This window comes from Osmia bicornis, chromosome 5 (genome assembly GCF_907164935.1).
Source record: "Osmia bicornis bicornis chromosome 5, iOsmBic2.1, whole genome shotgun sequence".
NCBI classification, from domain to species: Eukaryota; Metazoa; Arthropoda; class Insecta; order Hymenoptera; family Megachilidae; genus Osmia; species Osmia bicornis.
In genome coordinates, this window is record NC_060220.1 from 11,423,567 (window position 1) to 11,445,756 (window position 22,190).

The 22,190-nt window shown below is 30.5% G+C and overlaps 8 protein-coding genes across 13 annotated transcripts; 4 read left to right on the forward strand and 4 right to left on the reverse strand.

Moving 5' to 3' along the window:
* Nucleotides 1–88: 88 nt before the first annotated feature.
* Nucleotides 89–2,154, reverse strand: LOC114880839 (BAG family molecular chaperone regulator 2). The gene is made up of 3 exons (XM_029197285.2): nt 1,758–2,154; nt 1,429–1,541; nt 89–1,348 (listed from the first exon to the last, which is right to left on the reverse strand). Exons 1-3 carry the CDS (start codon nt 1,966–1,968, stop codon nt 1,115–1,117), a joined length of 558 nt encoding a protein of 185 aa, XP_029053118.1. The 5' UTR covers nt 1,969–2,154; the 3' UTR covers nt 89–1,114.
* A 711-nt stretch (nt 2,155–2,865) lies between these two features.
* Nucleotides 2,866–3,824, forward strand: LOC114880840 (60S ribosomal protein L38). 3 transcript variants are annotated; one of them, XM_029197287.1, is made up of 5 exons: nt 2,866–2,934; nt 3,108–3,148; nt 3,355–3,415; nt 3,495–3,617; nt 3,755–3,824. In XM_029197287.1, the coding sequence occupies exons 2-5, from the start codon at nt 3,146–3,148 to the stop codon at nt 3,793–3,795; spliced, it is 228 nt and encodes a 75-aa protein (XP_029053120.1). In that variant the 5' UTR covers nt 2,866–2,934; nt 3,108–3,145; the 3' UTR covers nt 3,796–3,824. The 3 variants fall into 3 exon arrangements, with proteins under 3 accessions (XP_029053120.1, XP_029053119.1, XP_029053121.1); XM_029197286.2 differs by having other exon boundaries at nt 2,884–2,934; nt 3,058–3,148; XM_029197288.1 differs by having other exon boundaries at nt 2,933–3,025.
* Nucleotides 3,825–3,834: 10 nt separating this feature from the next.
* Nucleotides 3,835–6,476, reverse strand: LOC114880834. Of its 2 annotated transcripts, XM_029197272.2 has the most exons (5): nt 5,746–6,476; nt 5,459–5,667; nt 5,169–5,378; nt 4,762–5,102; nt 3,835–4,693 (listed from the first exon to the last, which is right to left on the reverse strand). In XM_029197272.2, the coding sequence occupies exons 2-5, from the start codon at nt 5,543–5,545 to the stop codon at nt 3,970–3,972; spliced, it is 1,362 nt and encodes a 453-aa protein (XP_029053105.2). In that variant the 5' UTR covers nt 5,546–5,667; nt 5,746–6,476; the 3' UTR covers nt 3,835–3,969. The 2 variants fall into 2 exon arrangements, with proteins under 2 accessions (XP_029053105.2, XP_046141723.1); XM_046285767.1 differs by having other exon boundaries at nt 5,459–6,476.
* A 97-nt stretch (nt 6,477–6,573) lies between these two features.
* On the reverse strand, nt 6,574–9,225 carry LOC114880837 (chromobox protein homolog 5-like). Of its 2 annotated transcripts, none has more exons than XM_029197275.2 (5): nt 9,140–9,225; nt 8,647–9,013; nt 7,790–8,063; nt 7,381–7,711; nt 6,574–7,317 (listed from the first exon to the last, which is right to left on the reverse strand). In XM_029197275.2, exons 2-5 carry the CDS (start codon nt 9,010–9,012, stop codon nt 7,290–7,292), a joined length of 999 nt encoding a protein of 332 aa, XP_029053108.1. In that variant the 5' UTR covers nt 9,013; nt 9,140–9,225; the 3' UTR covers nt 6,574–7,289. The 2 variants fall into 2 exon arrangements, with proteins under 2 accessions (XP_029053108.1, XP_029053109.1); XM_029197276.2 differs by having other exon boundaries at nt 9,080–9,172.
* On the forward strand, nt 9,180–12,167 carry LOC114880835 (tektin-2). Of its 2 annotated transcripts, XM_029197274.2 has the most exons (8): nt 9,180–9,272; nt 9,461–9,514; nt 10,395–10,557; nt 10,637–10,897; nt 10,959–11,129; nt 11,191–11,413; nt 11,471–11,694; nt 11,771–12,167. In XM_029197274.2, exons 3-8 carry the CDS (start codon nt 10,505–10,507, stop codon nt 11,970–11,972), a joined length of 1,134 nt encoding a protein of 377 aa, XP_029053107.1. In that variant the 5' UTR covers nt 9,180–9,272; nt 9,461–9,514; nt 10,395–10,504; the 3' UTR covers nt 11,973–12,167. The 2 variants fall into 2 exon arrangements, with proteins under 2 accessions (XP_029053107.1, XP_029053106.1); XM_029197273.2 differs by lacking the exons at nt 9,180–9,272; nt 9,461–9,514 and adding an exon at nt 9,521–10,329.
* LOC114880833 (U3 small nucleolar RNA-associated protein 6 homolog) lies at nt 12,016–15,263 on the reverse strand. Its single transcript, XM_029197271.2, has 10 exons — nt 14,957–15,263; nt 14,550–14,837; nt 14,351–14,477; nt 14,124–14,264; nt 13,857–14,047; nt 13,559–13,780; nt 13,149–13,491; nt 12,906–13,073; nt 12,494–12,668; nt 12,016–12,431 (listed from the first exon to the last, which is right to left on the reverse strand). Exons 2-10 carry the CDS (start codon nt 14,639–14,641, stop codon nt 12,091–12,093), a joined length of 1,800 nt encoding a protein of 599 aa, XP_029053104.2. The 5' UTR covers nt 14,642–14,837; nt 14,957–15,263; the 3' UTR covers nt 12,016–12,090.
* A 958-nt stretch (nt 15,264–16,221) lies between these two features.
* On the forward strand, nt 16,222–18,390 carry LOC114880829 (2-(3-amino-3-carboxypropyl)histidine synthase subunit 2). Its single transcript, XM_029197265.2, has 6 exons — nt 16,222–16,397; nt 16,642–16,975; nt 17,047–17,528; nt 17,609–17,903; nt 17,983–18,175; nt 18,299–18,390. Exons 1-5 carry the CDS (start codon nt 16,323–16,325, stop codon nt 18,144–18,146), a joined length of 1,350 nt encoding a protein of 449 aa, XP_029053098.2. The 5' UTR covers nt 16,222–16,322; the 3' UTR covers nt 18,147–18,175; nt 18,299–18,390.
* An 86-nt stretch (nt 18,391–18,476) lies between these two features.
* LOC114880826 (sodium/hydrogen exchanger 8) lies at nt 18,477–21,949 on the forward strand. The gene is made up of 5 exons (XM_029197260.2): nt 18,477–19,770; nt 19,850–20,019; nt 20,092–20,463; nt 20,536–20,867; nt 21,330–21,949. The coding sequence occupies exons 1-5, from the start codon at nt 18,477–18,479 to the stop codon at nt 21,352–21,354; spliced, it is 2,193 nt and encodes a 730-aa protein (XP_029053093.1). The 3' UTR covers nt 21,355–21,949.
* Nucleotides 21,950–22,190: the final 241 nt, after the last annotated feature.

Here is a 22,190-nt window from a genome sequence, read left to right on the forward strand (position 1 = left end):
GAATTTTGATAAATGTCACTTTGAATTATTCATGATGTTTTATTGTTTACTTGTATCGCATAGAAAGTGAATTTTAGATACAGGAAAGTAACTTTTAACGCAATTATTTTTATTCCGTAATGTACATTGGTTCAGGTCTGTAGGTTATATTAAAAAAATTGCAATTAAATTGCTATAAAAAAAATATGAATAAAGATTATATGATTAAAATAGCCTGGTGATAAACTATTGCATCATGAATGGTCCATAAATAATGTAAAGTAAAAAAAAATTATATAAACCTAAGAAAATTTAAAGACTCTGCCAGACTATACATAATATCCTTATTCATTTTATTATAAACGTAGTACGCGATAAATTGTCAATTCCGCACTAAATATAACTTCATCTACAGTATTATATTACAAGTCCCAATAGTATTTAAAATACAAAGACCTCAAAGCCATATTTTTTCACGTAATTAGAATTTGTATTCCATTTCTTTTAACATGTTATAATATACTTTTTAGATAGTAGGAAGGACTATTAATTTATTAATTTGAAATGATCAAAATAATAATGAGTTATTTTATTTAACAATGATTTATACTGTAGGCACAGCAGAGTAGTTATGTTCATGGAAAGGTTAAATTTAAATTACTAATACCAAATTATTCAGATCATTAGGCATAAATAAAATATGCTTCATACTCATTTAGTTACTTTGCTTCTCTTTGAATATTAGCTTTATCAATGCTACTATTCCTTCATTTCTAACACGTACAAACTTAATTACTAAAAATTGTTTAACAAATATAGACATACAGTAATTACTGTAATAATTGCATAATCACTTCCTACTATATCCAATGCTCAGTTGCAAATATAAAGTGTACAGCAGCTTATTCGTTTAAGTAGCAAGATGTAGTAACTCACAGCATATGTGGAGAAGATAAATCACATGTAAGTGATGTTTTTTTTACATTTATCATAAATATCACCACTGAATCAAGTACTCAGATTTAATTAGCTTTTATTTTTCTCATCTCCCTTGGAACAACTAAATGCTCTAACTGTTCATTCAAAGAGTAATTTTTCTGCTTCTTTTTCAAAATTACAGAGTCCACACGAAGGTTCATAGTAACTGGATGGTATGCATTTTATCAATGTAATCCAATAACCCCTGTAGTCTTTTCTTTATCCGTTTTTGATCGTCCATAGTACATCCAAGAATAGCAGTTTCAAAAGTTTTATCAGAATGTCCCAAACTTTGCGAAGTACAAGCATTCATGAAAGATGCACAACGCTGTCTAGTTCCAACTGGATCATCGCGTAGACTAATGATTAAACTATCGATCAAACCGTTTACCTATATTAAAGAATAGAACTTTTAATGAATTTTGTTCCTCAACAAAAGTACACAATGTATAAAAATGACTTAAAAATTACCTGATGTAGTGCTTCTTGCTGAATTTGATCACGTTGTATTTTGACTAAAACATCGACTGTCAGACATCTTAAGGACAATCTCTCAGCATACCTTAGTACATCATCCTTATCAGCTATTAGAGATAAAAACTTATTGCAGTAAATTGTATTATCTCTGTTTAACACTTGTTTACATATAGATATAAGAAGAACAATCATTTGATATCACCATGAGTAATTTTACAAAAAGAAAAGTTTCTACATATAAATGCCGAAATTCTTGTTAAGAACGTTTCTAGATATGTTGCAGCTGACCTTGCATTTTCAAAATAAAAAAAATAAACACTTACTTTCTTCTAATCCACTCAAGATTTCATTATTTCTGAGCGTGTCCAAAGTAGTCAACAGAGTATCTCTTTCTTCTTCAAGTCTCCAGGCATCTTTTCTCAGTTGTTCTACGTGCACTTCAATCTGATCCAGAAGATTAACTAACCTGTCTTTCGGTTTGGAAGTACCATCACAATCCGCACTTTCTATAATATGCGGTAATGGGCTATCCATTTTTATACAATTTTCGATTTTATTCTTTAATGAATTAGCTACGTAATTATGTATTTATAAAGTAAAAAATTACGTTCCTACGTAACATAAAATACAATCGTGTTAATCGCGTTTAAACTTTTACCGTCGGACACCTCGTCGCATGTATCGCACTCACAATAGCAATGCGAAAAGCTGACTGACGAGTATATGTTCACACAGATATAAGTAACAACTGAATCGTAACATAACTAGCGCCAACTATAAAAAATATTTTCAAAAACAGTTTAACAAAAAATCTGTGGGTTTTTATTTGAAATTATTGGTTTCCAGTCGATACAATTGACACACTTTATTACTGTAATTAATTGATTATTGTATAGATACATGTAATAAAGATTTTGCATAGCGTCCATCTTCTTCGACGCTTTCTAAAACTATCTCGGACTGCTTTTCTTTTAACGTCTTATCATTTTTCGGTTTTTTAACTCTGTATTTTATAAAATTTCTTCTTTATTAAAGGCTAATTTCAACTCCTTTATTTAAAGCTTTTTATTATATTATATATTTTTCATAAGCACGTTTCTTTTCACTTTGAAAATGTTGAAACGTCAGATCCATGATAGCCAAGATTTTCAGCCTTTTGTTTTAGCTTATTGTTAGTAAGGGTCTTCTTGAATCGTTCGGATCTCAAATTATCGCCATTCTTTTGCCGGCTTGTTTTCTGATGCTTTTCTTGTTTTCCATCAAATGTATTTGAAAATTTATAAAATACATATGTGAATGGGATTACAAAAATCAGATTATTATATTTTATATTAAAAATGGTTTTTTTAATTATAAAATTGACAAGTTATTTTGGTTAATAATGATTCTTATATATTTGTCCTAAATTACACAATATTGAATATTCCAATGACATTTCGTTGCTGATTTGACGCAACTTCGCACCGATACTTGTTCTTTTTCCGGTAATAACTTAAAACGGTACGTACTATTTTTCCAAATCAGTTTTGGAAATCCATATTTTAAATAGGAATCCTTTCCTTTTTTCTAGTGCCGATTATTTCTAGATTTTGTAAGAGAATATATGTCACGTTTTTTCTATAGAAATTACTAGAATCGAATTGTGTAGTAACCATTTTTCTCGATCGTTCCAGCTGGTTCTGGTTGTGTCCATTTTCTTCTCAGAATCACAATGGTATGTGTTCAATATTCATTATTATTTTGTATTTATTGTAGCTTGTAATTAAAATTCATTAAACTCATTCTGTTACTTGAAATAACGTTTATATTAGAATGTATTAGAAGTATCTGAAGTTTTACTAAATTGTGTGCGACATAACCTGAATAGAGTGCTAAACCCAAATGATAATTAGTAAATTTATAATAATTTAAATCTTTTAGCCACGAGAAATTAAAGAAATCAAAGACTTCCTTTTGAAAGCCAGGAGGAAGGATGCAAAATGTGAGTATTTTCTTAAATACTGTATGTTATAATAAATAATACTGTGTTATAATAATGGCTTTTGTCGTAACTTTCCTAGCTGTAAAAATTAAGAAGAATGCTGAAAATGTTAAATTCAAAGTCAGGTGTTCAAGATTTTTGTATACCCTTGTAATTACAGACAAGGAAAAAGCAGAAAAATTGAAGCAATCTTTACCTCCAGGTATTTTTATCAATATATTAACAAATAAATTAAAAATGATTTACCATGATCATTGATATTTAAAACAACTTTCCTTTAATTCTTATTTCTAATAACATTTGTATTAAATAACTTGTCAATGTATTTACATTTTTCAGGTCTTCAAGTAAAAGAAGTAAAAAGAAGTGAACGTATGTAATTAACCAATAAAACAATTTCTTAAATGTATGTATATTTATTTTCAATACCATTACAATAGAAATATTTGCTAAGAAAATTAAAGCATATATTCTGAAAGAAAATGATATACAAAATGATATTCATATCAACTTAAATCTAAATCTTAAAGATTTATTTGATATGTTTCGTAACGCTAGTTAGATATAAACTCTTGGTTAATTAATATGCATGGTTGATTCAAGAATTGCTTTCTTCTTGTGAACATTTCGTAATAAATATTCTTCCTTTCTAATGGTAATTTAGACATTAACTTTAATTCATCATATGTGTCTTTGCATATATTTCCACAGTTACATGTTGGCCTTTGATCATAAGGATATATTTGATGATAATTAAATCTTGCTTGACATTTTCTTGTGCTGTGTTGTATTTTTTTTAAATGTCGCGATCTAATACAATATTTTCTTCTACATGATTTTATTTGAAGTTTCATGTATTGTGAAAATAATATTCCTAATTCATCATAAATTTCGTTCGTTTCTGAACTATGATTCAATGAGGTTAAAGGGCTCTCAATATACTGTTCATGTATGGAAGTAATATCCTTTTTAAACATAAAATCATTTTTAGTATTTTCATTTTTAATTGAGAGAACCATAAGATTTTCTTCTGATTTAATTTTTCTTTCAGAATTTATCTCTTTTATTTGACTTCTTAACATATCCATCGACGATTTCATTTTCATCTTCATTTTCTTCGAATATACGTTATATTCATCTGACTTTTTTCTTTGTAATTTATCTATTTCTGATATAGTAGCACTATCCGCAACATCCATGAAACTATTTCCTTCTGACTTTAAATGAGTTGCATTAGACACACCTGATACCGTAGAACCAATGTGAGAATTCGTTGACCTATATGAATATTTCAAATAATTATTACATTTAAACTAAATTTGGTATTATTGTGAACAGCTAAGAACCTTTTCAATTTGTTAAGAGATAAGTTTGGTAAAATATCCAATTCATTTACTACAGAATCTGATAACGAATCGGTAGCTACATTTTTTGATACAAAAGAATTCGGTAAATTTAATTTAGAAGTAAATACTTCATATTTTTGCACATTATTACTGAATGAATCTCTATTTTCGTATCGAAGTTCTATCAGTTTGGAACTGGTATTGTTTCGTATATCATAATTGTTATCTTTCGAATTCCATTTACATATTTCCTTATTTCTATTTTCATTCGACTTTTTCGAAGATACAGGTATCACTAGAAATTTCACGTCCGTGTCTGAAAAGCAAATACTTTTTTCGCCCTAAGGAGAAAAGGAAAAGTAATTTGAAATATGTGTGAAATAATAATGTTAGTATTTAGATGGTACCTTATGGGAATTTTGATAAAACTTTTCTTTTCTTTGAGTACATTGTTCATTGCATGTGTTCCAATTATTTAATGTTTGATCATGGCCATTTTTATTAGAAGTATCAGACGATAAAACAGATAGTTTTAAAAATAATCGTTTTGTCAGAGCAATATTGCTATTAGAAGTTATAGTTTTATCCGTATGAGAAGAAAGTAATTTTTTCTTTTCCTAATTGTCATTGTATTTATAAAAATTAAATAATCAAGATTAGTTATATACAACTTCTGATGCATTTTTTTTTTTAATACCTGTAAGGGAGTCCTGAACGCATAAGATTTAGTTTTATATAATTTTTCTTTTTGATCGTTAAATTTTTTATGGGGTTTTAAAATCATAGACCTCCGCTGTGTCGTACCCCGGTTGCTTTCGTTTTTTATTGTAACGTTGTCATCGGTGTCGTTTTTCTTATTTAGCCATGTGAAACATCTTTATTAATGTAATTTTAGTATTTTGCCAACTAAATATATGTATACAAGTATGAATACAATGAAAATAATACATATATTTATAATATAGTATAAAAAATTCAATAGACCTTTTGCAAATAATGTAAATGATCTTTCCATGGATATAATGATAGCAGGTTATAAATACAATAATTAAAATCAAAACGACACATAATGCGATAAATATTTCCCAAAAACTATCTGAACCATTTTTAGTTTCATTGAGATCGTCGTAATACGTTTTTTTGGTCCTAAATATTTCCATCTCAGTCCGTTTCACTTCCATACGTTTAATTTTAATAGGATAGGTACTTCGAAATAGAGAATTTTATGAAACTTACATATAATGTTAGTGTTTTGATATCGAGTATAAGTTATACACATTATCTAAAGAAAAATTCTTCATTCTTTATTGGTAAAATATCTGAATTGCAGAATAAAACAGTTGCAAGCATTATATGCTTCTGTTTCTTGTTTTGTTAACAAATTCTTTACAAAAACTAATTTTTAAACTTTATTAGATTTCCTTCATAAAAATGCTTAATAATCATTTAATACAAATTTCTTTCATATAAAAAATTACATTTTTTAGAATTATTTATATAAGGATCATAATAGGGATAAATTTTTATTAAATTTGTAGTAAATACATCTTAACGTAATTATTTAAGAGTAATAGAATAATGAATTCCATTTTAAGTAAGTCAAAAGAATGTATTTCGAACAAATGAAGCATTTTAATATTTTTATAATTCATTTATAAATTGTATGCATTAAAAAGTATTAATTAAGATTACGTTTTAAGATCTTCCACATTTTTCAGACATTTTAGAACAGAATTTTTAAACGTTTATCTGTTGATCTACTGTTATATTTAAATGCATGAAAAGAAGTATAAAAATATTACAGATTACGGATTATTTAAGTCGAATTATGTTTATTAATGAACTTAAAAATTACTACATAATTGAATTTCTTATTTTGTCCATTGTAAAATTAAACACATATACAACATATATACAGAGGATGACACATTAACTTTGCCTATGTAAAATGATTATATTTTTTTTAAATGGGATGCTATATGTTTTTGTCTTAAATGTAAATCTGTCCAAAAATTTTCCTCCGAAAACTGTTAACATCGCTGAGAAGAATATCGTACAAAAACAAAACCAAATCATTTAACAGAGAATGTAAAAGAGAGATCAAGAAATGGAGGCAGGCGAAAATGGCTCCCTCTACTAATGCTACCACTTCTGTCATTCTTGCCCAGAGAGTCATGTTTAAAGCAGATGGTGACATTCCGGACATCTTGTGAACAGGCTTGTTTTAATGTAATAAAGTCTGGTTACACAATTTTAATGATGTATAATATAAGATCATTCAATATTATAAGATATGATAAAATGAGAAAATGATTCAATTATTCAATAATCACAAAGTTAATGCTCAACCACTATATATATATATGCAAAATTTATGTTCAAAATAACTGATTCGTAGTTCCATTTTTAATCATGTGTCATTTTTTTTCTGTAACACTACAAAACACGTATGTATTTTAAGTATATACATACATGTATACACACATATGTATATAAACTTTTAAGTGACCTTATTACTTTATGTTCATTTATTCATCACATTCATGATACGTAGCTCTGCAAAAAGATATATAAATTAGTACTAACACGAAGAGAAATTCCAATTATTTTGAAAGTTACCTTTGTTTATCCATATTTCTTCGCGACAATCTTCTTCCATGTTCATGTGTTGTCAGTGTGTATCGTTTTGTATGGGGACGATTTGCTCTAAGTTCGCGTGCTTCCATGGTTCTGGCTTTTTCTACTTTTTGCATGAATTTTGCGATCAGTTCAGGACAATTTAAATTTTCTTCCGGTTCCCATGTATCATCTGCTGATGTAAAACCTTTCCAACGAATTAAAAATTCCCTGGTTTTATTTTTCTTGTACTGTACTTCTATGATCTTCTCTACTTCAAATTCCTTTTGATCGTCTTTATCATTTTTTCCATCATCTGCAGTTATCTGTTTATCTTAAAGTAAAAAACAGTTACAGTGCAATTTTATACAAACAAGTAACAGCTTTATCATCAATCTAAAAAATTTTCTACCATTCTCTGTTTTTCTTTTTGTATTATTTTTAAGTTTTTTGGATTTTCTGTCCACTTCTGCAACTTTCTTTGGTGATTTTGCAGAATTTTCAGACTTTTTAGGCTTAATCTCTTCTTGATTTTCTTCATCTTCAGCTAGAAATTCCTCAATCAATTGTGAACAATTAAGATCTTCTTCTTGTTCCCAAGTATCAGAATCCTCTCCATATCCTTTCCATCTAATCAAAAATTGGCGTCGACCCTTAATAGTACGTTGACCTACAATTTTCTCCACCTGGTTAGTACAATTGTTGTTAATATTAAAGAAACATTTATGTTTAGCGCACATTGCGATATTTAAGAAAAGGGGAAGGGGGCGATTTAATATTGAACAATATATATTTAATACATATTATAAACTATAAACGAATACTCATTTCTAATTATTGTTTTAAATTGTTTACTTATGTCGTCTTACATGGTCATCAAATGCATTTATATATATATAAATGCCTGTATGTAAATACACATCATACATAAGTACGCGCGCATGCATACATATGCATACGTACCCAACGACTCCCTCCGTCCCCCCTCCCCAGCGAAGCGCGTCGTATAGAATTTACGAACAATATATTACGCACCATTAATCAATTGAATCTATATTACAAAAACTTTCTTGCAGAAGAAAGAACAAGTTTAATATTTATATAACTATGTATCAAAAACAGTTCCCGCATTTTTCAATGATATGACACCAGTCCCAAATGCGTCCCTAAACGCGGCTACTTAGCGTCATGTAAATGACTACCACTGTAGAACGAACACAACAAGCACGATATATATATATATATATATGCATATATGTTATATTATACCTCATATTCATTTTTATTATTTCCGTCTTTTATAGGATTACTCTTTTGATCTTCTTTCTTAAGTTTTTTACTCGCTCCACCCTTTTCCACATTCTTCTCTTCTTCGGCGTCCGCGGATTGAGTATCTTCTTCTTCCGCTTCTACGTCAACATTTTCGAGTGCTTCCTTCTGACTATGACGACTACGAGATGCACGCTTCTTCGCAGCACCTCTTTTTGGCATTTCCGCGTTTTCGTTATCCTTTCCAGCCTTCATTTTATCGTCGCTATCGGTTATATTTGTACGCGCGACGCCATTTTCATCCGAACTACTCTCACTCCACATTTCCGATTTCTTATGCTTGTTTTTGCTACTCAATCTTCGCATACTAATCTCACATACAGTAGAAAATTACAGAAATTGTATATTTTTTAAATAATTTTATGAATTATACCTTGTAAATAAGCCGGTGAAAATGACACGTTATATTGTTCTCTCTTGTGTAAGTACTTACGTTTATCCCTCTAGACTTGTTTCACAGATTCTAGCCCGCGTCCCGTAAACAATATGGCATCAACTTGGCGCGATGCATAGTAAGCTGTACGAGTGTGCGCATTAAACCCTCGTTCGTACCAATTGGACCATTCGTAAGTTAACGCGGCGCTTAGTTTGATACGAAAGTATTATTTTATATGTATATATATATATATATATATATATACATATGAAATATAAAATAATGTAAATTATTTAAATATTGCCGATTTATATTTTTATTTTTTTATATATTTAAGAAACGGTTTTATATTTAATGCTGTTTACGTGATTGTTGCAGGAATTCAACATATGGCGTAACATTCACTTCCGAATATTCATATACATATAGGGGGTACGTAATTATGCGCCTATTCCATGTTTATTTGGATAAAAAGATTTTGTATGCTTTCCTGAATCTATCATAGATAATTTTTAATATAGGACTCCGATTTTATATTGATTTTTTGGCATATTTTTTAATTTACCTCAAAACGTAAGGGTTCAGTTAACAATGGAATCTTACTGAACGATAGAGCAGACTTAAGGAAATGCTCGAGAAAGATTCCGGTACATGTTCTTTTTTCCCAATCAGAAAGCAAAATAGCTTCACGCGTGGTAACGTGCCAAGAGTGGTACTTAACGCCATAAAGCGCCTGCATCGTGTTAAACGAAACAATGACCAACCACGATGCTATGAAGTTCCATTGTTGGCATTTCATCGCAAGCAATGCTATTTTACGTCCTGCTTTGAAAAAATACGTGTTACAACTCCTATTGAGCGTTTCAAAAAAAAAAAATATTACTCGAATTCACGCTAGCTAGATTCTTATTTCTCGAGATAAAGGTATTTCAAAAAACTGCTGAAAGATCGATGTCTCTCCGTCTTTAATAAATGTTTAAACATATTCAAACATTATGCGTAATTTTTAAGTTCCATCATTGTCACAGTATCGCTAAATAAAGCAAATAATTACATAAATCAATATTTAACTTTATGTTTGACGTTTCGTTGCTTTGGTAACTAGTACTAACATTCTCATCACTGCTCTTGTCAAGGCAACATTTTTTATTCACTCTTTTTACCATTATTGACCTTTTTTATTAATAAATTTTATCAAATTATGGCCAAGTCAGCAAGTATATATGAAAAACCTTTACCGCACATAGGTAAGCGAAATTCGTAATTTTGTCAGATTTAGCTTACATATGAACGATCAAATTTTATATTGTAGGATTAGCAGACTGGTATGCTAAGCAATGGGAACTTCAACAAAATGCAGCTGCTAGGAGTACAGAGGCGTTTGAATTAAGAAATGCAGGGCAAATTGTTCGTGCGGAAACAATGGTAAAAACAATATGGGACACGTACATGAATAATGTTCGTCTCGCCGACAGGTAACGAGGACTTAAAGCCTGCTAAAAAAATCGACTTTTAACTTACAATAAAATCAATTAAATAACACAATTATCATAGAGTAACGGAATTATCACGATGGGGAGAAGTATTTGGCCTTTTATTACATCAATTAGTCTCCGAAATACATTCTTTAAAAGATGAAAAATCTGATGCAGAAAAAGAATTAGAAATTCTAAATGATCCACTACACGTGACCGCAGAATGTATTTCAATGAGAGATTGTCGTCGAGGAACAGAACTTACTTACGACGAAGCTGACACAGAATTAAAGAAGGAACTTTGTGTCATTGAAAATGTGAAGAAATTGCTGACCGACAGGTACAATTTTAATGTGATAAATTTGAACAGATATCTAAAAGTTCTTACATCTTATACACAGAGTACAAGCTGCATGGGAAAAGTTAAACCGTTTGGAAGAAGTTAGATTTCAAATACAATTAGAGGTTGAAGATAAAGATGACACCATTAAGATTGATAAAGAAAATCTTGGCTTGGATCGCACGTGTGCGAATATCAGTTACAAACCGAATGCATTGAAAATTCCAAAAGAGTAAGATATTTGGGTACAGCATCCGGAAAATAAGCATAATTTACATGGTTCGCTGTTATAGCTCTATAACTTACGACGCTTGGTTGGAACACTGCCAATCTACTAAAACTTTAGCTGATAACGAATTGAGCGATGTGTACGATTTTCGTGAATCTATGAACGTAATGAGGGAACGCGCTAGAAACGATATCAAGGCACAACAGGATGTGACAGATTTCAGTTTGCGCAAAAGAATTTATCAGACGCAGAAAGCTCGTAACGAGTTAGAATGGCAGAAGCTTAAGGTGATCGTTACTTGAAATGAAACATGAATTGAACAATAATTTAATCATAATTTTCAGATACAAAAAGAAATGGAGATTTTACAAAAAGAGATAGTACGTCTAGAAGATGCACTGTTGCATAAGATTGATTCTATAAAATGCGCACAGACAAGATTAGAAAATCGTACTTATCGTCCTGGTTTCGAACTCTGTCGCGATGAGGCTGATCATGGTTTGCGAAACGAAGCTTTACATTTACGAGAAACTGAGCAAACTCTAAAGAAAACTTTAGAAAATTCTAAGTAATAATGGAAGTTTCCTTACTATTCCTATTGCAATAGAAATTAGAATTTGTTATTTTATGTTGTTGTTTTGCAGAGCGGCGTATAATAATTTGGAAAGTCTACTTACGTTGATCGATAGGAATTTAGATGACAAGCAACATTCCTTAGCGACAGATGTGATGTGCTTAGACATGAGAGCAACATTGAAAACGGGAGACAGAACAAGATTACCTAATGAAACAGATCGTAATATTGTTCTTACACGTATGGAAAAAGAAATACCACTGGAATCGTAAATAATTGCAATGGCTATATGTAATTCTGTTGGGGAAAACGCCATTTAAGTATATAAAAAGTCCACTTATATTAGCAATGTTTTCATTGTACACGTATTATAGTATTTAAATCCATTGCTTACGTATTTGTTCGCAACGAATCTGGATTAGCTTTAATTAAACTGTATTCTGCAATGAAGGAATCTGTTAAACTTGCTTCTAAACTTTTTACTGCTCTAACATGAATTTCTCCAACTTTCTTCGGGTCACCGTGCTTCATTTCGAATGTTATATAATTTATCCAAACGCTAGTGTCATTTTTGCCAAATTGTAACGTTGACATTTCATGGCATTTTCTTATATTTTTTAACAATATATTCGGTTGCATAAGTTCTAATTCAATCATCTTCTTGTGCAGTTCAAGACAGAAAGGAGGTTGCAGACATAAACTATCGTATACTTTCCGTGTTGATTGTATACCTGAAACAGATTTTGTAATGAAAATAACATTAACTGTAGTTTTATAATTCGCGATTACATACTTTTGCTCAGAACGAGCCATTCCAAGTAAACAGGTTTTAATTCTTGAGCAACGTTTGAATGTCCTTGCAGTGCTGCTTGGAAGATTTCGTCAGTTCTTTCGGGACATTTTGCTTGCACGTGTAATATTCTCATCTTCCACAATGGTAATGATTTTTCTCCGAGGGCTTGTATCGCCTGAAACATGTTTTTTATTTTACAAACAGGGTGGTTGGTTATGGCTGAGCATTCTTTAAGGGAGTGATAGCTGGGGTGATTTTGAACAACTTTTTCTTTTACCAAAATGCTCATTAAGGCTCAATTTTTGAATTATTAATGAAAAACACCGACTAATCAGAGCACCCATAGCGCGCGGATTTAGCCGTGGAACAAATGGCCGCATAGTAAATGTGACTTCGACCAAGTTCGACTTACATTTGGAAAGACCCTTTCAGCTTCTTCTTCTTCAGAAACCAATAAATACCTTAATCTCGCGTGCCAAAGACTCACACTACTGGGTATAGTTTCAGTTGCCACGCAAAGGATTTCTTTCAACTTTTTGTCAGCTGCTTCATCTTTTTTATCAATATCAAACATATTAATCTATGACAGTATCATTAAATATTAACATTGTTTATTTTTCGTTTTGCAATACCGCATAATAAATATATAACTTACCCAATACAAATAATATTTTTCCTTTAATTTTTTAGCTTGATGAGCCTGCATTAAAGCAGTTTTTAATAATTTTCTTTTAAAATTTGGCAAAGTTCCAGTTTTCTGATTTAGTTCTATTAAGCATTCTATATATAAGGACCACATTTCTTCTGTTTTTATCTTCTTAACTGCTGTTTGGTACACCTTATTACAAGATGTTATACGATCTCTTAACGAGGTCTGTTCTGAATTGTCAGTTTTAATTGCTGTATCGCTAAGGGAAGGTTGAATAAGTCCTTCCAATTCTCTTCGCGCCATCGTATCCCACATTAAAGGTTCATGGGGATATTCTTGTATCATGTCGCTAAAAGCAAAATTAGTTCAGAAAAGTAACTAAGAGCTAAAACAACTAGCATGTTTATTGCTTTTACCTAACAATTTTATTTTGTAACTTTTCTGTATTACTATGTTCCTTTGTAATGTTCAATAGTTCTATTATAAACTTCACATCTTTAATACGCTTTGATGCTTGTTGATATATGATATAAGCTCTCTTTAGTCCAATAGACATATCATCATCGGTATTCACTGATGTACTGTCACTGTTATTTTCGTTCTTCTGATCGTTACCTGATGCATCATCTAATTCTAATCTGAATTGTAAAATGAATTATTAACAACATAATTGGAAATGTTAAGAAATTAGAAAATGTATGTTTTTGGGTTTACTTGAAAGCATCGGTAAATAATAACTGAGAAGTTGGATGTATATGTAAACCTCTAAGAAAGAACTGACGTGCAGTGTGTTTATTTTTATTTTCTTCCAGTTCCCAACGTGCAGCGATGTGCCAACATTTAGGTTTGTCCTGATGTACTTGTAACATTCTGCCTAATATGTGACTAACATTGTTGTGAAAATGCTATAAAATTTTACATTGATACTCGTAACTTAATGAATTAACAATTTTAATCAATATGTGTGATTTAAATACTTACAACATGCTTACAAAATTTTATATAAGCAATCCAAAAACGAATATCATCTTGAAATTTATATATTGCATCTGTGTATAAGCGATTCATTTTGTTTGTGATAGTATGATCAATATCTGACTTTTTCTGATTAATACCAAATTTCTGTTGAATTAAAGAAAAACGCATTTATGCATTAATGTGTTCACAGTTATAATTAGACAAAAATTTATTAATATGTAATAACATACATCCCTGCGTTGCTTAATCAATTTAAGAAGATCCATTTCATATTGAATATATCGCAAATAATCTTCTTTAGTTTTTGATTTCCGTTGAATTTTATATTCATATTCTTTCAGCTTTTTTGCGATACCTCTGTATAAATTATAAGAGCGTAAACAACAAAGTTGAACAATGCAGCTACAAAACATAATGTGTTTAACCTACCGAATTTCGTTTCTATCAAAAAGTTTGATTCTTTCCATTTGTTCTAATTCAGGAATCATATCCTCGCATCGTTTCTCCACAAATTCCGCCATGGTTACTCTTTTTAGTTAACGCGATACAATTAAATACACAAAAATAATAAGAGATATCTTTAACACATGTGTGACACCATGGACAAAGTATAAGGCAATATCAGGCAATATAAGGGTAGTATTCCAATGTGTTCCAATGTTGAACTACACTACCGGCTTCATTCAATGACCACTTCATGAGTTCATGTTACATGATCTGAGACATAGGTGAAATATAATATAGACTTATGATGTAATAGAGATTTCTGCTTCCACTATTGCTATTCTATCACAACGCTCCTAGTGGTAGCAATAAAAATAAAAAAAATGTATTACCTTAAGAAGGTTAATAACTATAACATTCGCTGTAGATTTGTAAGGTTGCTTCCTAACCGACATCGAATAATACAGATTTCTTCAGGGTTTCTTTCTACATTTTCTGTGTTATCGACTATTCTAAAGTCACTAACTACATCCAAGAAAAGTTGGCGCGAAATATTAATTTGCCAATGGCGTCAGGAGTGGGGGCTCCCAGATGCTTTTGCACATGGCTCAAATAAAAGCCGGCACCGGATGCGACCCCCGGTGTTGGTTACGACTCTAGGAAAATTCACCGCCCGCAATTCACCGCCCGCAATTCACCGTCAGCAATTCAACGTCAGCAATTCACCGCCACCTCAATTCATCGCGTCCGCAATTCACCGCCGCGTTATTTTATTGTATAAGCAATTTATAGCCTAAAAATGATCGCTAGCATATCTTACCGTCTATAAGCAATGAGATGTGTTTGTTCAAATCATAAAAAGTCATTTTTTACTTAAGTTTTTGCCTTAAATTATGATTACCATTTTCTTGAAATTCTATGAACTATGAAAAAATACATAGTATGGAAATGAAAAAATACATGTATGGAAATATGTAATTTAATAGGTAGATTACCTAACCTAACCTAACTAGAAATCTTAAATATAAATCAAATTTGTTTAATTAAAGAAGTTAAACAAAATTTCTTGAAAATGAATTTTATAAGGGACACCCTATACATACGGAAACCCGATTTCTAAATTTCATGTAGATCAGTGATCAGGGACATTCGGAACTATAGCCATTCATAGAACTCCAAAAATATGCTTAAATAAAAAATAACTTTTTATGATTTGACCAAACACATCTCGGCAGTGAACTCCGGATGCGATGAATTGACGCGGTGGTGAATTGCTGGCGATGAATTGACGCGGCGGTGAATTGCGGGTGATGAATTTTCCGGATCCCGTCGGCTACATGCTAAGCACCCGAGATGGGCACCAGTGTGCTTGGCGTGGAGGGCTCCGCGATACATATATCGGTCGCCGTGGGGTTTTAGTCAGTAGGAATCTGACACTCCCCCACCGCCCTCCCCCAGGGGTCAGTAGGGGGTCTTATGCAAGATTTCCCCACGTTAAAAAAAAAAATATATTTCGCTGGCCGTTTAGCAGCAAAATTTCAACTAAATTTCAAACGTCGAAACAGCGCCCTCTTGCGGTAAAAAAGGAACTAAATTTGTACAAAATCACCGGCCCCCCTCGCGGCAAAAATTTTAACTAAAATGTTCACGTCGAAAGAATGGCATGTCTAGTCTTGTTGGATTTGTAGCCACCTGGCTTTAGTTTTCAACGCGTATGATTTCAAAAGTGTCTTCTCTGAAGCAATTATAAATTATAAAATGAATGATTCTGTAGATAACCTTTACGAACTAAACAAATGTAGTAAATGGATCAACGAGTGTAATTTAAATAAGGTTTGAATACTTTATTTATGTGATAGGTATTTTATGAATTATAATTCAATGAATATAATGAAATTTTTTATCAAAAATTTAATCTTTATACCTATTCTTCTATTATTTTATTTGGATGTATTATAGAGATTAAATGTATAATTCATAAATCTACTTTCATTCATTACAATTTCATAAACAATCCTTAAGAGTTATATATGACATGTAAAGAAGGATAAAGTTTATAAGTATTCAATATTTTTAGGTATGTCTGCAATTTCCTGATAACCTTTTGCCAGATTCAGTAGAAATTGCATTACATTTAGAAAATCATATCAATAAGAAAGTATATATTTTGGGAGATACTACTTGTGGCAGCTGCTGTGTTGATGAAATTACAGCTGAACATATTCATGCTGATAGCATAATACATTTTGGTCATAGTTGTTTAAGTCCTAGCATTCGTTTACCCGTGTTTCATGTTTTACCTAAGAAAGAGATTGATATAGAAGAATTAATTAACAGATTTAAATCCAATTTTGAAAATAAATCTGAAAGAATTTTGTTTTTCTATGATGTTGTTTATGCGCATAAAATGGGTAAGTTTTTTTCAATCATGATACGATGAAGTTTAATTTATTCATTTAATTTACAAACGTTTTAATTATAGAAGATATATATAAAATTTTAAGCCCTATTTACAAAAACTTAATTTTCACTTCTTTAAATTGCACCTCTAATGTGGAATTTACACAAACAAAAGATAGTTCAGCTATAAGTATCTTGGGCAGATCTTTTAAATTAGAAGAAAATTATAAAATACAAGATTATATAGCATTTTTCTTGGGAAATGATGGAAAAACATTTACCGCATTAGCAGTGACAATTCCTGCAAAAAAGTGGTATTATTTTGAAGACAGTAATATTATTGAATATGAAGCTTTGAATACACCATGGTTAAAAAGAAGAAGGTTCTTAATTGAAAAATTAAAAGATGCTAAAGTTGTTGGCATAGTTGTAGCAACGCTTGGTATTAAAGATTATCTTAAAATAATAACAATGATGAAAGATATCTTAAAACAGAAAAATAAAAAGTCTTACATCTTAAGTGTTGGTAAAATTAATCCAGTAAAACTTGCTAATTTTCCAGAAGTATGTTTAAAATGGTATTACTAAAATTTTTACTTAAAATTAATTGCAAATGCTAATAACTGTAACGTGTATGTTTACAGATTGATGCTTTTGTTGCTATAACATGTCCTGAAAATGAAGTTTTTGATTCTAGAGAATTTTTAAAACCAATACTTATGCCTTATGAAGTAGAATTGGCATTTAATAGTTCAAGGGAATGTTACGCACAATATTGTATGGATTTTAGACAAATACTTCCTAGTGGATTGAATTATGTTGATTTTAAACCATCAACAAATTCAGATATTTCTTTAATAACTGGTGAGCTTAGAAATTGTGATGGAAGTGTACCGTGTACAGATAAAATGAGCGCTTTAGCAATTAATAACTCGACAGGTATGCATGTGTTACAACATGAATTATGAAATAATATTGAATTACACTTCATCTAATCTTATTATCTTAATTGAATTAGGTATTGTTGCAATTGGTAAAGCAGGAGCAGAATATTTGTATAATAGATCTTGGAAAGGTGTTGAACAGAGATTGGGAAAAGATGCAGTGCATTCAGCAGAAGTCGGTCGTTGTGGTTTACCAAGTAGTTATGAAAATGAACCTATCTCTGTAGAAAAAAAATAAAAAATAAATATAAAAATTTCTATTGTGTGGTATTTAGTTTTTCATATAAAATTTAATTAAAATATTTTCATAAATATGTTGATGCAACAATTTCATTTGTTTCTTTATTTTAGGTTTTAAAGATAAAAATTCTAATTTGTTTATCATTGCAGGATTTAAGTTATTTCTTTTTGGTTAGAGCACGTGCACTGTTGCTGACGTAAACATACAGTGACATGACATATCGAAATATTACGAACGATCAGCTGTGTCTATTTTACCATACTGTTTTTTGATAATTGAAGGAACGTATATTTAATTGTTACGTGATAATGTGAAAATAATTTAAAAATGAATTTGTATTCAGGTAGTAATAAACTTTTACACAGAAATATTGTTATCAGTGTAATATTCTTTACTCTTGGTTTATTGACGACAACTTCATATGCACAAAAAATTTCTAACCTCAAAAATGAAACTGTCACGGTGGGCAATAAGAATATCACGTTACAAATTCTCACGCAAACAAATTCAAGTACCGATGCTTCAACAGAGTCATACGCATCAAATAGTTACAACACCAGTAACTTGAAATTAAATGTCAGTACTTCAAGCGTAGCTAATATAATACCTCACAATGTAACCATAACTACAGTTCGACCTGAACATGACAGTTATAATCAAACTACTGAGAAAATTACAACAATATCCACAAATACTGTCAACGATAAAAATGGAAGTAATATGTCGGATTTCACGATTCCATCTCAGAGCTCAGATATCAGTAATTCAACAAATGCAAGTACAACAACAATTATGCCAGCAGAACCAGTATTACCTGACAAAGGATCTGCAGAAGAAGAACATAATAGTTCTATGTCTATATTTTTTGTTCTTTGCGTTCTAGCTTTAGGCATCTTACTTATACATCTTATGTTAGAAACAAATTTTCAATACTTACCAGAATCTGTAGTCATTGTATTTTTGGGAGGAGCTATTGGCATGATCATAAATTTAATGTCAAATCAAAATATAGCTAATTGGAGGAAAGAAGAAGCCTTCTCTCCGACAGCCTTTTTTCTTGTGCTCCTCCCACCTATTATATTTGAATCTGGCTATAATTTACATAAAGGAAATTTCTTTCAAAACATTGGTAGTATTTTAGTTTTTGCCATATTTGGTACAGCGATATCGGCATTTGTTATAGGAGCTGGTATTTATTTATTGGGATTGGCTCAGGTAGCATATAAACTTAGTTTTGTTGAAAGTTTTGCGTTTGGGTCGTTAATATCTGCAGTAGATCCTGTTGCTACGGTAGCTATATTTCATGCCTTAGATGTAGATCCAGTATTGAATATGTTAGTTTTTGGGGAATCTATTTTAAACGATGCTATTTCTATTGTACTAACTACGTCAGTATTAGAGTCCAATAATGCAACAACTACTAGCGAAGCCATTATTCTTGGCTTAAACAGATTTTGTCTTATGTTCTTTGCTTCTGCTGGCATTGGAGTTGTTTTTGCCCTTATAAGTGCATTATTACTGAAACATGTAGATCTCAGAAAAAATCCTTCTCTTGAATTTGGACTTATGTTGGTATTTACGTATGCACCATACGTTTTGGCAGAAGGCATACAGCTATCTGGTATGAATACCAATGTTCACATTTAGTAGTATTTTAGTATCATAATAAAATTACTTAACATTTAAATATATTATTCCAGGTATTATGGCAATATTGTTTAATGGAATTGTAATGTCGCATTACACACATTTTAACTTATCAACTGTAACTCAAATTACAATGCAACAAACAATGAGGACTTTAGCATTTATTGCTGAAACTTGTGTATTCGCATACTTAGGATTAGCTTTGTTCAGCTTTAGGCATCGGGTAAAATACTAAAAATTATTTGCTGCAATGATATTTTACATTTATAAATAATATTATTTATTTCAATCACAGGTGGAACCAGCACTCATTATATGGTCTATAATTCTGTGTCTAATTGGTAGAGCTGCAAACATCTTTCCTTTAGCTTTCCTTGTTAATCGTTTTCGAGAACATCAAATTACTCGAAAAATGATGTTTATAATGTGGTTTAGTGGCCTAAGAGGTGCCATTTCTTATGCTTTGTCACTGCATTTGGATTTCAGTGATGAAACACGGCATGTGATTATTACCACCACATTAATTATTGTATTATTTACAACATTAATATTTGGTGGCTCCACAATGCCATTATTAAAATTCTTAAGAGCAGAAAAGAAACAGAAAAGTAATAGTAGAAGAAAAAGGAAAGATAAAGAAATTTCATTAAGTAAAACTAGAGAATGGGTATGTTTATACGCACACATGCATGTATATAAAAATAGTACATGTATCTTGTATATTGTATTTTTATTTTAGGGACAAACAATAGATTCAGAACACCTGTCAGAACTTACGGAAGAAGAAATTGAAGTATCTTTTCTTCAGTCTCGAATTCGTGGTTTTGCAAGATGGGATCTAAAATTCTTTATTCCTTTCTTTACAAGAAGATTTACTCAACAAGAATTAAAAGATTGTAAATCTCAAATGACAGATTTAACAAATCAATGGTATCAAGCTATTCGAATTAGCCCTATGGAATCAGACGATGAAGTTACTACGGCGTCAACGGCACAATTAACTATAAATTTATCAGCAGAAAACCAGAGTCAAGTAAATGGAAAGCAAAGCAAAGGACGTCCAAGTCACGGGTCTATATTAAGTATATAACGTATTTTTGTGTGCTGTGCTAAATTTGCTGTTAATGCTATGCTTATCAGTGAATGTATACAAACTTTTGTAAATACGTGAATGAGAATTAAAAAAAAAAAAAAATATTTTCTGTGATTGCTATATGAAATATAGTTTTAATTTTCATTGTGCAATGTATACAATATATAGTTTTAATGTTCAAAATTATATTAATTTGTACTAAAATGAAATAATATTTCATATGACAATAAGGTATTATTAAAGAAATTGAAATATTAATACAAAATAATTATTTGTTAGCTTCAGCAAATAGCTTATAATTGTGATTTAGCTATGAAAATGTTTTTACGAAGATGATGTCCAAACATTTGCTTTGCTCTCAAAGCTTGTCGGTGGTGAAGGGTTATACTTGATGTTCATTAAAATTTTAAAGTATTAATACATTTGAAATTAATTTACAGAATCAGCGAGGATTGGTCTGATTAATGATCGGTTTATATAGCTATAATTATGGATTATTTCATCAGTTAAAACATATGTATTATATACGAATATTGTATTACAGAAATTGGCATAATATTCTTAATATCGGACTTGTTTACAAATAATAAGTTAATACGTAATTGACCATAAAACGTTATAGTATTTAACAAGACATAGTGATATAATGAAGCGAAGGGGCATGTGATACTTTGAAAAACATTTAGTTTCTGCACAAAAAAAGTCACAAAATAGTAATGTTGCGTTAAGTATTTATACGATACCATAAATTTCATATGGCACTAAAGATGTACTTATTGTACTATATATTCGTGGATATCTACACTCAAATAATTATATATCAGAATACGTCTAATAATATTTTTCCAAATAATTAATTATATAAATTTTATTGAAGGAAGAACACGTTGCACAGAATTTAATTTCAGTATTCAAAAATAGTAATTTGACGAGATTGATGTTTTTTGATAAATCTAAACATACAAATCTTTGTTGTTATTCTTGTTATTTGTTTTTTAGTATTGGCTATATTTATGAATATTGTATTGCATTATTAAATTATTGTTATATAAAATTGTCATATATTGTGTGTATTATATGTTCATTGGGTGATACTTTGTTTTCTGCAATACAGCAGATGTATTTTCATTTAAATATATATCATTGTTACTAAAACAATGTTCTATCACTTAGTTTATTTTTTAAATGATAGTTTATTTGAAACGAAGCCTACCGTGCTCGGTACTGTACAATAAATCACTGTTATCGAAAAACAAATGGTTTGTTTATTAGGTTTAAGTATCATGCAGGGGGGCATAACA